Source organism: Gallus gallus, chromosome 1 (assembly GCF_016699485.2).
Source record: "Gallus gallus isolate bGalGal1 chromosome 1, bGalGal1.mat.broiler.GRCg7b, whole genome shotgun sequence".
In the NCBI taxonomy this organism is placed as follows: domain Eukaryota; kingdom Metazoa; phylum Chordata; class Aves; order Galliformes; family Phasianidae; genus Gallus; species Gallus gallus.
The window spans coordinates 36,770,247-36,787,959 of record NC_052532.1 but is presented as its reverse complement, the minus strand read 5'-3'; the positions used below and the strand labels follow the sequence as shown (position 1 = coordinate 36,787,959).

Here is a 17,713-nt window from a genome sequence, read left to right as displayed (position 1 = left end):
ACTTTGTTGCCGTGTGACATACGGCAGCAGAGGAGCAGTCAGACAGAATGGCATCTGACATGGAAGTGCATAGGAAGCAAAGGTGTATAACTGAATTCCTCCAAGTGGAAAAAATGATAACCACTGACATTCATTGATGCTTGCTGAACATCTGTGGAGACCAAACAGTGGATGTGAGCACAGTGAGGCAGTGGGTGGTGTGTTACTGCAGTGGTGACAGTGACATGAAAGAGGAGCCATGCAGATAGATGGCCATGCAGATCTTTACCAGTGTGGCACATAGGCTCTTGTTCACTGATGGCAAAAATGTGCAGCTAACAGTGGCGGCCATGTTCAAAAATAGTGTTTTATAGCTGAGAATTTGCTCTATCAAATAGAGTTACTGTGCTCTTCGCACCTGTTGTAGTTTCCATTGAAATAAATAGGAGGCATTACTTTTGGATCGACCCATATATTTGTTCACATTTTTCTTTGGACCTATGGATTGCATCTACGATCTCTTTTGACAAGTTTCACAAATCTACCTCCTGCCTCAGTAACTGCAATCTTTTTGTGCTCTCTGCACCTGTCTCCTGCCAACCCCGCAGCATGGCCCTTTATTCTTCCCTAGAAGAGACAGCCCCTCCACTCCATATCATTCACAGCTTAAAGAGTCACAACCGTCCAAGTGTGAAAAGCTTTTGCTTACCTAATAATTCCCCACAGAAAAACTATTCCAGACTCAAAGATCTCTGCTAGAAAAAGCTCTGCAGATATGAAGAAAATGTTTTATGTACTGCAAACTGGATTAAAACTAAATATATGACACAAATATAGAAGTGTATTTTATATTCAATATCCATAGAAACACAATTAAAAACCCTACAACATATCTTTTCAGTGTTAAGTAAAATCCAATACCTTATTCACCCCTCATTTTAACTATTGTTTATAATAATATTATATTGGAAAAATCTGTTTTGTTTTGTTTTTTTTAAAGACTTGAATTATTTTTCAGAAATGAAATTCATACAAGAGCTATTAGTTTAAAACCCTTGTACGGGAACTGTTGAATCACAGCCTGAACCTCTGATTGATCACCTGAGGCAAGCACTGAGTCAGCCGCAGGAGCATAGGTGAAGGCAATTCACCTTTGTGACTGGAAGGGGTGTAGCCTGGCTGCACCTCTCCTAGACCCCATTTAAGGGCTGACTGCCACTGGGGAAGGATCTCTTTCTGGAGATCACTCCCTTTGGAGTTTTTCCTGCAAGCCTACAACACGGGTGAGCATTTTCATTTATTTTCTATTACCTCTTTCCACCGTGATAATCTTTCTAGCTGTATGATCTATAAAATACCAGCCTAACCACACCACTCTGTATATCTGCTGATTGTAGAACCCTACAGGATCATCTTCAAGTTCAGAGTATGATATGGAAGAAAACTGCATATCTACAAGCTAAGTAGAACTTTTGAAAGTGGAAAATGGTTATTCAAATGAGAAAAAATCCCCATTTCACATTCATTACCAGAATTCAATTCAATTGGCAAACAAATCTAGTGTCCCAGCATATTCAGAAGTCAGCAGAGTGCAGAGAAGTCAGAATCAGTCAGAGTAAGTCCTAAAAATGTTTGTCACTGGGTGACAAAATGGTTCCCCCAGATTCTCCACAGTTTCTGATAACCATAAACACTGCCAAGATCTCAGAGAAGCCCACAACAAGAAACAGCAACCACAAATGTCTGACAGCAAATAAGTACAGCAAAAAAGCCTGGTCAAAGGACAGGCAAGTAGTCAAAACTCTCAGGACAGAATCCTAGCTAGTTTACTACAATCTCAGGTGATGAGCAATAATGCAAATTTACAAATGAACACAGGTCCCTCTGATAAAGCAACGTTTTCAAAGCCTAAATGCCCTCAGATATGCCCTGTAGATGGAAATCTTAATGAAGTACACAATGCTTTGCAATGGTGACAGAAGTATACCAGGTAACAGCCCTGAAGTTCTTTGCTTCAGAAAGTACAGGCACGTTTCCTGTATCAAAGCATTCTCACAATGAACACTCCCTCAACAGCTGCAGACAGTGCTCTTTTTTGCCTTGTTTGACCCCTCAGATGGATTTCTAAAAATTACTTAATATTACTGTAAAATCTCTATTGTAGAAATACTGCAGTATTTTCATCTTCTATTCATCTGCCATGCTATTGTCTCCAATCTTCCATTTTCCAGTAAAAATAAGTAATTAAGTATCAGCACTCTATTGTGTTACAAGCAATAGTATATTCTTAAGCTTAGTGATCTTAGCATTCTCTTGAACTGGGAACAAAGTACTTCACATTCAATTCAAATTTTCAAAAATATTGACATCACTGAGTGTGTGTTAAAATCTGTATTTTACATTACATTCCTTTACACTACATAAATTTAACTCTATTATTGCATAATAAATTTTGCAAACTATTTTGCAGTGATACTGTAGGATAGCTCAAGTTGTCAAGCAGTACTTTCTATTAACACAGTTTTACTATGAATACTTAATGGAAAAAATACATATTCACTTGTAATGACTACCTCCCCGTTCTGTTGCAAAGAGATCCAAACTTGAACATACTTGTTTCTAATAAGATAGTTTTAAAAGAAATGCAACAGCATAATGATAACCTATGAATCACGTTGAGTTGAAAGGACATATGTTGCTATTGTGAAAGATATTCTGAAACAGAAACAGCCACTACTGCCTGTTGTTACCTGGCGTCCACAGTAAACTATCTGAAGTAATGATTGGAGTCCCACTGCTCTTCATTTACATTCAGAGAAAAGTTTTTGATTATACTTTTCCTTCTAAATTTTCAGTACCAGTAAGTCTATAACTTACAGTATGAAGTCACCATCACATACCTGAAACTGTGCATCAAAGGATACATGGGGAATCTAATGCACATGCCATGTTTAAATCTGTTTGCATATACCACCAGGAGAACACTGCCTGTAACCCATCATTTAAAGAGAACAAGAAACAAATGCCAAAGCATCCCTATAAAAAATTCATGCAACACCCTCATCTAGCAACATCAATTACTTTATCTATCTCCTGCATCGTTAGTTGCAAGTCTAATAACACTACTCACCAGGCAAAGGATTTAATGAAATAGACCCTGAGCTCCTGGGAGGATCACCTGTGGTTCCAACTCTAACACTTCTGATCAAATACAAGTTTCCTTCCTGCTGCTGAGCAATAGGCTTTCCTGGATCTCGATCAAACATGCCCCTAAATAGGGAAGGTGTAATAATACAGCATAAAATATTCAACTGCATCAGGGAATACATGATTGCGGTGAAAGGGAGGAAGAGAGGAAACTATTTCAAAAATAAGAGAAATTGACAGCTTCTACTTTAGGTAACTTGAGCTGCAAAAACCAGTTTACACCAATTATTTCAGCAAGCTACAGCACAAACGTATGTTAACCATCAAAAATAAACTACATGAACAATCCTTATTTACCCTTCTAAGTTAGCCTAAATATTCCTTACTTTGAAGTCTAGTGCATTCCAGTCATGAATTTCCTTTAAACAAGCAGGAATTTTCCTGGGCTCTGCACGAACTTCACGTTCTAGGGAAAATCTTACCTAATTTTGGTAGGGAATAGGGCACTTTAAAATAATCTTCATAAAATTCAATGAGTCTTCTTGTAATATTTAGGGCATAGTCTCCTGATCCTCTTCGGATTGCATCAGGCCTTGCGTACAGTCGTACCTGTTAAAGAACAAAGTGAAAGACTGATCATTTCAGCGCCTACGTAGGAAAGTTAAGCTACCTGCAGAGGTGAACTATTCTAAGGTTGTTATGAGGTGGCACATTAATTCAACTGTCTCCAAATGTTACTCTCATACATTTGTCAAAACACGCTGCAGCTGAAAATCATAATGTACACAACTAAGGTTAAAAAGTTGAGAAGTCAAAATCTCCTGCTTGTTTATGTTGCCAAATAAAAGAATTAACACTGCTTGCATCAAAATACTTAAAGAAAACACTTACATGTGTTTGCTAGAGATATGATGGTAGAGTGGATTAGTATAATGGTTCTCTGCCTACACTGAATGTAGGCAAGATGCAGTGGCTCAGTAGGAGAGAAGTTCACGGTTTGTTAAAGGCACATTACATCAAACTCTGAAAGTATTAGCAGACTGTGAAGAAAAAGGAAAAATCATTCTCCTTTCTTTTCTCTGGCAGTGACACATCTACCCTCGATGAGCTACATAAGACTGCAAAAACAACTATTTATAAGCTCATTCATGTACACAAACAATTAACATTCCCCAGTCTTATACGACTGCTTCAGGCCTTTGCTTTCAGAGAGCAGTAAGTTAAAGCTGTTTATACAAGCTGCTGTGCTCAGTACAGAAATGCTCACATATCTGACAACATGGAGCACCAAATGTGCTGACCAGCTCATGTTCAATGAACAAGGTAACACAAAGCATCACGAGGCTATCCATTATTCCCAGTCTTTCTGTTCCTTAACGCTTCCTTATGGCAAATACAACATACAGCTTACGACAACTGTTAACCACAAAGGCTCAGAAAGGAGGGCCACTTTCGATACTCCTCCCTCACACACAGCCTGACAGTCTCAGCAGGGATGGGGAGAAGCATGCTCTGTCTGCGGTGGCTGGGGCAGAAGGCCTCTCCCTGCAGTTCATAATGACCAGACAAAAATGAGACTCTACAAAATGACAGTTCTAATAATAATACAAGTCTCTATTACCTCCCGTGGCAGGATTAAATCCCACCCAGGGTTCCAAGGAAAGCAGCAAGGCAGAAATCAGAAAATACCAGTGCAAACATGAAGTGGAAATACCAGTCTTGAAATATTTCTAAATGCTCTATTCCGGACCAAGAAAAACCCATGGGATTTTCAGCTTCAGTGAAAGCATTACTAAACAGTGCTTTACTGCTCATTTTCTGAACCAATTCAGTTACCCAAGTAGAAATCAGACGTCAAACCTCAATACACTGTACCTGTCAATTCTGCTTTAATCTATTCTCTTTTTCTGGGGTGTATTAAGTCATCATTCTTTGCTGCTAACTATCTCAATCATTATATTTACATCTTTGTATCATATTACAGAGCCAGTGCACAATCAGCCATACATAGTTACGATTTGTAAGGTAAAATGGATAACACTGTGTAACTTAATGAGACATGCAATAATGCAGACTTCTCATAATCACCACCTCAAAGCACGTAAAACATCACCAGAACTCCTCCAACTCACTACTTCCATTTATTGCTTCTTTCCAAAGTTTACAGTGGCTTTATTTTAGACATTTCCTGTCTGCTAAATTAAGTATATTTTCTAAAATCAAAAATTAACCACAGTTACAGATTACAACTTCTTGAAATCTTTAGTTTATGAAAAGGTAGTAAGAACTGCAATTAGATCTGTGATGAATACTGTCTTGTATCATTAAACCTTTATACACAATTTTGCATAATTGTTTTACTGTCACAGTTGACTGTATCAGTGTATTGGAAAAAGAAGACTCAGTCAACAAAGTATGCAAAAAATAATTCAGTTTGACAGTGGCCAAACGTCCATTATGAAAAACAGGACAAAGAAGGGAATCAAAAAAAATAAGGATACAAGAAAAATCAAAGTTTACCATACTTCATTACAATGTGTGTCTTCTGGCAAATGCAGAAAATGCATTTAAAGATGTTTAAGATTAGATCCAGGTACCAAAACTCAAATAACACAATGCTGCAAATGTTCATTTTCTACCTACTTAATGTTGAGCATAGTTTTATTTTTCCTGTAAAGTTTCCCTGGTGCCTCTCTGCCTGCCTAGCACAGCTCCAGATTGACAGCACTGTACTGCTGAACACAGAGATCACACCTAAGCTTGAACATAGTTCAGAAATTATCTGTGTCTTTTCCCAGATCTTTCACAGGCATTCCCAAGGCATGCCAGCTATCTTCTAATGCCAGGAAAGCTCCACATGAAATGCAGTTAATGCTGATACTTTCCGGTACAACACATCTTCTTTGGCTCCTTCACAGGATAGTTATGTTTGTTTGCCTAAAACCAAGAGAGACCTGATTTTAAATTCTCTTTCTTAAAAAAATTCAATATCGCATATCCAAAAAATATACCCTAAGCACCTCTTAGGGTATATAAAAACCACAGGTTTTTCTGAACAACAGTGGCTGCATGATGGTGTAGTCTTCATTTAACACATCTGGCATGGTGGCACTACCCAGAAAATAATTCAAAATTCTGTCCAGAAAGCATTATAAAGGAAATGAAGGAGTGAAAAGTAACCAGGCAGCAGGGATAGTCATGCCAGAAGGGTACTCACTCTACTAGGAGCTGGGTCTGCTTCTGCCTTCCACCTAAACAGCCTCAGAACATAACACATACGAAGGAACCCTAGACCCTAACCCCTGGGTTAGCAGAGGGAAGGCAGACATTCTGGAGCATTAAGCAATACAGACTGTAGTCTGTTCAGACAGTGCTCTAACAAGAAGCTTCAGCAGATAAAACAGAATGAAGATTAAGACATGAGATTTGTGTTTAGCATATTTTTTTGTTTGTTTGTTTACTGCTTTCACTTCAGAAGGCAGATAAGCTGCATTACTTTATAAGCATGTTGGACTCAACAACAATGCATAATTATTACATATTTTCCCACAGGCTGTTTGATCATTATGCTAAGAATTTGATTTTACATTAATTTAAATAATAAACAAGAAGAAATTTTTCTGCAGGGTCAGACCTAAACATAAATAAAAGTAGTATGTGTCCTGCTAGGAAAGATAAAGAGGCTTCTGGACTAGCTGCATAATTCATCAAATACTGCAATGGCACAAGTCAGAGTATAAGGACCATTCAAAAAGAAAGGGTTGACAGCATTGATATTCACTTAAAAATAATGTTATTTTCTGATTTCTTCAGCTTTCCTCTATATTTTTGCTCCCTTAACCACATCTCACACACATTCTAACACACGTAAATCTGAACACTGTTTAAAACTTGATACAAAGAAGTCTAAACTGTTTTACAACCTCAGCTAGTGCTTTGGATGCATGCCCTATTTTTCCTACCAAAGAGCACATGTTCACTCTGAGTAGAGAGAGAAAGGTGCCCTAGAAGACTTACAAAGATTCCTTCACAGTAAGGGTGGTCATCCAAGCTAAACTAATAAAGTCTCTTCTTGAATGCTTCAAAAGCATCCTTTTATCTTCCTAACCTATAATAGAAACTTAGTCACTCCCTTTAGAGGACCATTTTGGTAGAGACCTAAAACAAAGATACAAATTAGCTGCCTATGTCAAATGCACTCACATCCAGTTCATGACCTTGTCTTCCACCAAAATCAGTATGATTACTTGCTTATGTCTGGCTGTGCATCATAATGAATGTCTACACAGTGGTACAAGATCAGTGCTCACAGTTTTCTGGAGCTCAGAACTGAATGGGCAATGTTCAGAATAACTCTTCATGCCATTAATAACTACAAAACACAACTGTAGAAAGCCACAGCCGCAAAGTTAAGGATTTTAAAAGTTTATAAAGGTTCATTGTAAGACAACCCACACAACTCATTTCCTCTAACATACCTGTGCAGTCCTTGATTACATCATCACATGATGTCTTTTTACTACATGACATTTGGCTCTTTCAAGTATAGAGAGTTATTTGATTTTCTTTATTACCCTTTTTATATGGTAACCCCTGAGTATGCTACAGCCTTGCAAATATTACTGAAACTCTTTTCCACAAGCTTTGCAAGATTAAGTGATATTATTACTTTCATGTAAGAAAGTGGAGAACAAAGAAAGACAGTTATTCTGGGTACCTATCTTGACACTTCACTATGTCAAGTATACTTAACATTTTTATTGCACACACTTAAAGCACTGTTCTCATTACATCTTACTGCAGTAGCGAACCCTACACAGCTCTAAGTTTGGTCACGGGTGTCTTAGTTCAGGTAAGAAGAGAATTAATAACACATGATTTGTTACTAAATGAGACTGTATCAGTTTATATAGTTTGCTCAGAGGCAGAGACAATGAAGAAATTCAAAGATGGTACTCAGCCTCAGGATCACCTGACAGCCTGCACCAAGCTCCTTCCAAGGGTGGTGATGAGTAAGGTGGGGACATTGATGCAACAGGCATATTTACTACACAGTGGTGCTGTCCTGATGCTGCATTGCTCCTCCTGTGTCTGAATGAGGTAAATACATTAAAGATCTTATGGGGGGATCATCCTAGTAATGATATTATCATGACATTGTGAATACATGGACAAACCAAACTTTGTACAAAGTAAATTCTGCTTTTTCTTAGCTCCTCTCCACCTATATTTGCCACCATTAGCAATTTTTTAACTGAACTTGTGACTATTATGAAAAAAATCCAACCCCTTTATAAATCCCTTAAATGGAACCAGTTTCCCCCCTTCCTAACACCAGCATGAATAACTAGGTTTGCATCTTCAGCCCTATGCTCCTTCTGGCATTTATACGTTGTTCTTTTTAAGCAGCACAGCCCCGATGGAAGACATGACACATTTTCACTTTTGCAAATAGCAGAGCAAGAAGTTAAGAGCTTATAAACGAGATTGCTGCACTGCAGATTTTCTCCTTTTCTAGCATGAGCAAAACAGCACTGCTTCCACTAGTTTCCTTTCAAGAAACTCTGGGCTAATTTCATTAGAACTTTAGATAATGACAATACAACAACCACAATCAGATACCACCATGGAAAAATCATCCTTGAAGATTAATTTCAAAATATCAGTTACCTTACTCAGGTTCTTTGAATGACTTTGGCAGTATTATCAGTTAAAACATAAAACATTCCCCAAACTTGTACGGCAAATTTCATACACCTGTTGTAATAACTCAGTAGTCTCCACCTCTATTTTAATTCAAAAGTATTTGTTGTACAAAAAACTTCAGTTTCAGAAATAATTTCTATATATTATGACGGCTTACACAGTGTCTTTTAATATTTCAACATTTGATACTTTAAATATATCAAAGCAGTTTAAAAATATCTTTAATGTCAGGTCATCAAATTAGATAAATTTGGTTGAGAGCTACTCCCCAGAGTGATGAGTTGTGATGTATGCTGAGAAACATGTAACAGATTTAGAACAAACCACAACTAACCAAAGGTAGGCTATTAAATACTGCATACAAGAAAAATCTTCCTGTCTGCTGCAAAAATTATTCATCATCAAGAAAGTCAGCACTTAAAAGACTTGTTCTTGTCTTATTATTTCATAGAGTTTCAAAGAAAATAAGGATTAGTAACAATATTCAAGGTACAATGGACAAAGTCTGACAAGTACAAATTGTAATAGCAATGAAAATTATTCTGGTGAATAGCATGTTCACTAAAAATTTTTCCAGTGTACCAAAGACTAGTGATAATTTCAGCACATAATAAACAGAGAAAGGTGTTAAGATGAAGTAGAACTGTTCTATTTTGATATTTTAAAATGCAACTCTGCTTCTTTTTCATTATCATCAATTGAAGTATGTTAAAAAAGAGAAGGATGGAAGGGATGAAGAATAGTAAGGAAAAAAAAACATTTTTTCCCCCATTCTGTGAAATATTTTGGGTCAAACGGAAGGCTTTTTTCAATATGGAATACATTCCACATTTTAGCCACGCAAATAGAGAATCAAAATATATTATTTACAGATATCTAATTGAAAAGGGGCTGTTGTTCAACCTCCTGCCTTTGTAGGAATCACCAAAGATGAAGGATGATCAAAGAGAATGTACGTATGTTTCCCCTCTGGCACAAGGGGAAGAGGCAACCAACCTTTGCTAGAGGTGCCAGAAGCCTGAATTTGCTCCCCCAGGGAATTAAGGAAGCTTGGCAGAAATCAGGACATTACAGGAAGATGCTTGCAGGCCTGAAGCATGCCATACACCAGAGCCTCCTGCTTATTTTGAATTAAATATCCACTTTTACATTTAAAGCCTGTTCTTAAAGACATCATTCTCTATGTCATCTTTTTGTTTTGTGTGCATTCCTTTTGAAAAACGTTCACTCTTGCAGTAGTATTATCTCCTTAGTGGAGGGGCACCTTGCTTGATTTCAAGGTGAATTGGTTGGTTTGTTTTTCTTTTTTTTTTTTTTCTTTTTTTTTAAATTTATTTCAACAGTGAGGAAATTGCCATGAGGAAAACAGCTCTCTGCTGCTTGTAAGCATCCTCACATAGAATTTACTTAGTGATGATCATTGTTACATCTCTGCCATAATACAGAGTACAAGTTTACTGATCATGATAATCCACATATTTCTTTCTCCAAGAGTTTCTGGATTCAGTTTTCAAGATCTACAAAGCCTGAAATAATTCTGGAATTCATATTTTCTTTAAATTTTTAAACCATCTTTTCCATGATTTAAAGCTGCAATTGCCATCACTGCCTTCACTGATGCCCTGGGGGGGAGTTATATCTCACTCAATGAGAAACATTGCTCCAAGGGAACAAAATGCACCTCAGTTTTAACAAGGGAAGGCTTGTGAGAACAGATGGCTCATTGGGCTCTAATGACCTAACACAACACCTGTTGAACTCAATGGAATGACTCCCATTAACTACTGAGGTTTTAAATCTGGAGGAGACAAGGCATGACCAACTCAATCCCTGGGGTATGGATGCTTTCTCCAAGACAACTTTCACCAACAGCAGATGCCCTGTTTCCGGTTCATGTTTTCAGATCACCGCTTCAGTAGTCCTTATGCATGAGAAGGATGGAGGAGGGAAAAAAAAGAAAGAAAAAAGAAGAAAAAAACAACACATCTTTGAAATGCCAGAATGCCAGATATCATTTAGGCAAACTTGACACCCACAAGTCCATAGACCCCAATGGGATGCATCCAGGAGTGCTTCACGAGCTGGTGGATGTTACTTCTAGGCCACTCTGCATTACTTCTGAAAGGTAACGGAGAAGACGAGAGATACCCAATGACTGGAAGGAAGCCAGCGTCTCTCCAGTCTTCAAAAAGGGCAAGGAGGAGAAAACTGAAGGCCAGCCAGCCAGCCTTACCTCCATCCCTAGAAATGTGACAGAAAAGCTCACTTTGGATGTCATCCTTAAGCATGTGGAGGAAAGTAAGGTGATCAGGAGTAGTCAGCATAGATTCACCAAGGCAAAGCCACGCTTAATCAACCTGATAGCCTTCTATGATAGAATGACCAGCTGGGAAGATGAAGGGAAAGCAGTGGAAACTGCCTATATTGGCTTCAGTGAGGTTTTTGACATCGTCCTCCCTAACATCCTCATAGATAAGATCAGGAAATGTGGGTTAAATGAGTGGATCCTGCATAACATGCTCTAGATGACTCCGCTTGGGCAAGGTGGTTGGATCTGATGGCCTCCAGAGGTCCCTGCCAACCTCAACAATCCTGTGTGTGCTCTGGTCACAACCACTGATTATTCAGATCATGGGAAACACAATTACTGACTGGATCTTATGTTTATATCAAACATGATATGAGGAAAATAACTCTCTGCTGCTTATAAGCGTCCTGACACACTTTACAAAGTAATGGCCATTCATTTGTCTCTGCCACAGCATCAGGAACAACAAGACTGGCTTTGATGCCAGGAAGGGGAGAAAAAGCATCTATAATCCCATCCCCCAGTTCACACCATCTGATACCATAGACATTCCCACATAACAGACTAAACAAAAACACTTCCCAAAGTACTCTCACCCACAGAGAGAGCTTTTGTCTACATCACGCCACATAGGGCTATGGGACCACAAGTGATCTAAATTTCACTCTCTCTCCTTTAATTTGGCTACATTACAGCAACTTTCCAAGTGAATGTGGCTAATGTTCCAAGGGTGGAGCCTATTTAGCTGTCATGTATAATTCTCCCATTTTTCTATCTTTGCTCTGAATGGATTGAGAACAAATGAAAGTAAGGAAATTGACCAAAGGTGAGGTGATAACCTTAGATCTTGTTTTCTCAGATGAACATAGATAAGGTAATGTGGTATCAACACGGAAATCCACAATTAAGGATAGTTTCCCCTCCCACTAACTTCAAGCAGAATTAAAAGTAACTTTGTCAGGTGTTTTAAGCAGTTCAGAGTGCTCTCACATTACAAAACAGATGTTTCTGCACATCAGCTGGTATCAGTGATACCATCCTGGGAATAATGTTTGTTCTTTAATCTCTTCCTCAAAGCTAGTAGACTACACATAAAGCACAGCTTCTTGGAAGGCCTCTCTAGACTCACTCTTGTCATCTGTGTGGCAATACCCACAGGCTCAGCCCAGCACTTGTACATCTGGGGTCTAACTCACAATGATTTAAAAATATCTCAGTTCAGGAAAGTACTTACGCATATGTTAAATTTTAAATGTGTCTTTAACCTTAAGTATGCACTTAAGTATTTCAGCAGGTTCTAACATTTCAATAGAGCAGCAGCTTATGAATTTTATAAAGGGGGAGGAAATAGTCTTATACTCTTTACTTGAAGATCTGCAGTATTCCTGTAGTGAGTGAAAGCTACAAACATGCAATTACTCTGTACTCAAAAGCCTTTATTACTTTCTAATTTGAGATCCCTTATTTTGTTCACTGATTGTACTTCAGCTACAGGTATTGTTTTTATCAATATTACAGAGATAAATGTTCACATTTATACATTTAATATAGTAGATTTCCCTGTTTTCCCCTGCTACCTCCTTCACTGGGTCACTTCTGCAAACTTAGCATTGCATCTCAAGCAACTTTTAAAATCTGATAAATTCAGAAGAATTAACACATTGACAACATATTCTCTACATAAGTAAATAAGCTACAAGTCAAGCTCCACTAAGAAAGAGTATGAGTTGTTTCACTTGCATGCATAACTCCATGAGTTTTGTGTGCTCAAATGCAATAAATTTTACAATGGAGCAAGGAAGAAGAAAACAGAGAGAGGACAAAATGAGAGAAGTAGCTATAGTGAAATATCGAATCTGCTGTAGTGAACATATTTAAACTTGATAATGGGAAAAAAAATGACAAAAAAATGCCTTGTTTCATTCTCCCATTCATTATTCATCATGGACAATACCCAAAAGAGACAGTACAGTAATGAAATGTGTTCACTGAATACTAAAGGGACAGATCATCTTTATAAGGAGATTTTCCTCCAAACTCAGAGTAGACATACACATAACTACTGAGCCTTCTCAGATAAAATACTTGTGGTTATAAGTATATTACCTCTATGTTTTTTTAATTTTGTTTTTTAAAGATAGGTGGAAACCATAACCCGTTGTTTTCCAAGGAAACACCATTTTGCTGGAGATTAGGTGCAACCTTTTTGAAGTAAAGAAGCACCATCTCTGCATCCTCATTCAAGGCAGCTTTAAATGGCTTAATAAGCCAGTTGAAATAACAGAATTGATCACTAAAAATAATGTTTGTAGGAGAAAAGTGGTCATGGATGGAGTTATAGTAGTAAAGAGGTTTCTCTGGAAACTAAATGCAAACACAGAGGTCCCTGAACATTGCTGCAGGACAGAAGGGTAGAGGCTTAGAGCAAATGTGACCCCAAAAGAGAAAGAAGTTAAAGTAACTTCTGAAACAGCTCAACTGCCAGTGAGAAAATGAGGACAATCAAGCAAAGAAATTGTCAGGTATTTTCATAGTAAAAAAGACTTTTGTGCATCTCCTTTCCAAATAAACGTGTATGGGAAAAGCATCTAGTTGCCTCATAATTTCCCATCTGAACAGAACAAATCCCAGTGTTTGCTGACTGCTGGAGCCAAAGGTGCAACAATATATTCTCCTAGAAGGCAAAACTGTCATGCAGACATGCTACAATTTCTAACTTGAGAAGAGATCATAAAATACTTTCAGAAGTTAATGAGCTGCACTCGTATATAAATCCAACCAATGCTCAACTGGCATAAAATAAAATACTGACTATATCACTGACCATAGTGTCATTACATTAATTTAGAACACTCAGGATCTGTATGGTACTGCTGAAATGGCTCGGGGACAGAAAGTGAGCATGTTAACAACTAACGTGTAGCAAACGTAATTGCAGGTGCCATTTCAGAGCCATTTAAGTCAACCACGACTGCCACTATCCCACCCCTTCACATAGTCATTCAGCCTTGACTCTTCCTACATATATCAGCACTCATTTCATCACAGAGTAAGCTTTCAGCCACGAGTGGAGTAAATACATCAACTGAACAGGTAGTGTCTAGGCAGTCCAGCTTCCCTGCTCAAAAAGCCTTGACATGTTAGTGCCTGATGACAGGAGAATGGCTTTTTCCTCCAAGAAAGCCTTTTGCAGATGACGTATCCCAAGGCTTTACATCAGTTTCCACATCCTTTGGATTGACTGGGATTTAAATTTAAAAGAATTCTCTTAATCAGAGAATTTTTCATTGGCTATTTTATACTCAAACAGTTGACATTATACATCATTCATAAATAATTTTTCATCTGCCTTTGGATAAAAAAAATAATAGGTAGAAAAGCATACAAGTTTAGCAAAAGTGCTGAAAAGTGACCTATAACATTCAATAAACTATATAGTATAACCAATTTCACATCTAGAGTCTGCAATTCCATCTGAAATTATAATCTGCAACTATTATAACTGATGATTTATACTTTGGCATTGTCAGAAGGCCATCAACATGACAGCAAGGCTCTACTGTGCTAATCTAGTTAAACAAATAGGAGCAAGGGTTACTGTCTGTCTAAAGAGAGGTTCCCTAAGTTCACTCATATCTAAGAGCAACCATTCCACACCCATAACACCTTTTGTTAAGTGGCTACTGTTCTGAGACTATTTAGCTTTAAGAGGAAAGGATATTTTCTTACTCACTTGAAAGAATTACTATAAGAGTTTTCAGCTAAGTGGTTCCCCACAAAATAGCCACTAAGAAACATACAGCAATCGTCCAAAGACTGCAAAGAAAGTGGAGTAGAGGCAAGACTGTCCACAACAACAGGAAGATTATGGCAAAGACATGTCAGTACTTTCATGTTCCTCATTAATTCAGGAAAACCTCACTGGAAGTCTAGTTAAGATAAACTTTGCCATACTCATCATATATTTACAGTAAACCCTAATCAGTATAGTAATACTCTGATATAACATGACAAAGCACAGCCCTAAGAAAATGCATTTACTCAATGCATAGCTAATAGTAACAGAAGTGAGGTAAAGGAATACAGGGAATTATTTTGTGATCTAAAGCAAAACTTAATAGAAAAACTGTTTGCAAAGTAAACAGATTAGTACTGTAAAGTGCTCTACCCTTTGAAACTTGTTGAAGTGCTGACTTTTCTCAGAGACAACAGGTCCTTGCGTTGTGCTGAAATCAGCCCATAACACTTTTCCAAAAACTGGCCCTTTAGAGGGAAAAAAAAATTGCATATGGGAGATTTTGTGCTCTGATTGGTATAAAATCCACAACAAAAGCAAAAACAGTTAACATCAATAACAGCAGCAAACCATATCAACAGCAAGAGTTTCTTCAGGCTAAAAACTTGTCAGAGTAGAGACACAGCATTTGCCCAGTAAAAGCAAAAATCTATAAATCATGAAATAGGGAAAGAAGAAATCATTCTTTTTTCATATTGATACCTACTAAAACTCACTTTAAAAAAAAAATAAATAAACTTTTAAAAAACTCTCCAAATCTGTGGACAAATATTACAAAAAAAAAAAAAAGAAAATGAAAAGGTGGCTGTATTTAGTAGCATCCAAATATTTTTGCACAGCTAGCCTCTGACAAAGCCACAGGCAGAACAAGCACTTCAGCCAGAGAAGATAAATTGGCGGAAGTGGTAATCTATTAATAATGTCCCAACTCACAGCTAGAAGGATTCCAGCCCTATTCTGGGCACACCAATCTCAGGGTAAAACATGGGTATTGGGGCTGCGGGACGTGGGGAGGAAAGGTAAATTATAATTGTAAATAGAGAAAGCAAAATAGAAGGGCTGAATGAATTAGAATACTATTACGATTTGAGGACTCCCATCTGAGAAAGATCAAGGCCACAACCAGGGATCAAAGTGATTAATCACCTAGCCACCTAGCCAGCAGAGATGCAGATGAGACGTGGCAGATCATACATACGCAAAGAGTGTAGATTGGCAAATAGATGATTTTTGCTGCTTAAGAGAGAAGCTGCAAAATCCAAGTACTCTGACATATGCAAACTTGGACAAAGATGATAAAGATGGCTAAGATCTACTGAATACGTAACAGCATATTGTTTATATTAAAATGAAAATAATATAAAATATTTAACTACAGAGTTTATCAAATCCCTTCCAGAATACAAAAAGGTCAGATATTGATGACTATGAAATAACACTTTTGCACATTTTGTCATTCAAGTTATATTCTCCATCTTAAAATGTCCACTATTTGAACAGTATACCTCCTATTAGAAAGAGGCTAATTAATCAGTGTTATTACCTACACACCTATGGAAAAAGTTGATTACTGATTTCCTAACAATTTCTGATTAGATACAGCTCAAATGCCACACCTGGCTTACATCTGGACAGCTACTAGTCACAACTCACCAGCTTACATCTTTATTCATAGTGAACTGTTAGAATGCATTAGATGAATAAAGTTATAAATAAACAGGATAATGTCTAAGAAAAAGAAAACAGGATGAGAACCACGTTTTTATTTAAAAAAAAAAAAAGTGTGATTCCAGAGCAATTCCTTTGTGAGGAAGCAAACTTGCACAAAATGCAACACAGAATCATAGAGTGGTTTGGGTTGGAAGGGACCCTTAAGATCACCTAGTTCCAACCCCCTTCTATAGGCAGGGACACCTCCCTCTAGACCAGGTTCCTCAAAGACCCACCCAGCCTGGCCTTGAATGCTTCCAGGGAGGGGCATCCACAAACTCTGGGCAACCTGTGCCAGTGTCTCACCACCCTCACAGTAAACAATTTCTTCCTGAAACATGCGGTCCAACAGATCATAGTAAGACGAAAGAAGAAAAAGGTTTCCCAAACCAAGCTTTCCAAACTTGCTGCAAACAAGGCAGTCACAGTGCTGCCCAAACAAAAGTTAGAGAGTGTTAGAGAGTTAATCAGTCAAGCAAACAGAAAGCCAGAATTCTGTGGAATTTTTGCCACAATTATTCCTTTACTTCCTAGTTCATCAAAACAGTCTGCACAGATACATTCCTTTGCTGACACCGGAGCAGATTGCTGTTGTTTAGTCCTTCCTTCCCTTTTCTCAGCTGCAGCAGAAAGCTATTCCCCTGCTTATCTTCCAGCTGACACTCATGTCAATGTAACAGCTTCATTAGTCTTTCTTTTTAACACTTGCTTTGAGCCTAAGATAACATTCCCTCTCGTGAGACATACCCTAACCGCACAGTACAAAGCAAACCTTTAAAACGGCAGGCTTTGTTTACTCTCATATCCGCACCCACGGAATAAACAGTGTTTACAGCCAGAGGATTTGCACCTCCAGGTATCCATATTAAAAAACGTTAAAGCAGTTTATTCCAGGTAATATCAAGAGCGTAAGAGCAGAAAGCAAAAGCATTTCCACACCTGACCAATTACTGACATGGACAAATGCAAAATCATTTGGAAGCTTTTATGGAATAAAAGCACTGTAAAGGATGAAGTGGGGACTTCATAAGAAAGCTTTTTCCAGGTTCAGTGTATTTCAGAGTAGA

At 37.8% G+C, this 17,713-nt stretch overlaps 1 protein-coding gene across 2 annotated transcripts in view; it reads right to left on the bottom strand.

The window, feature by feature from the left end:
• The window catches only part of TRHDE (thyrotropin releasing hormone degrading enzyme), a 220,268-nt gene that overhangs the window by 177,316 nt on the left and 25,239 nt on the right, over nucleotides 1-17,713 (bottom strand). For both annotated transcript variants that reach the window (XM_015283004.4, XM_040651098.2), the window contains exon 3: nucleotides 3,609-3,735. In XM_015283004.4, coding sequence (XP_015138490.3) covers nucleotides 3,609-3,735 — 127 coding nt within the window. The remainder of the gene's footprint in view (nucleotides 1-3,608; nucleotides 3,736-17,713) is intronic.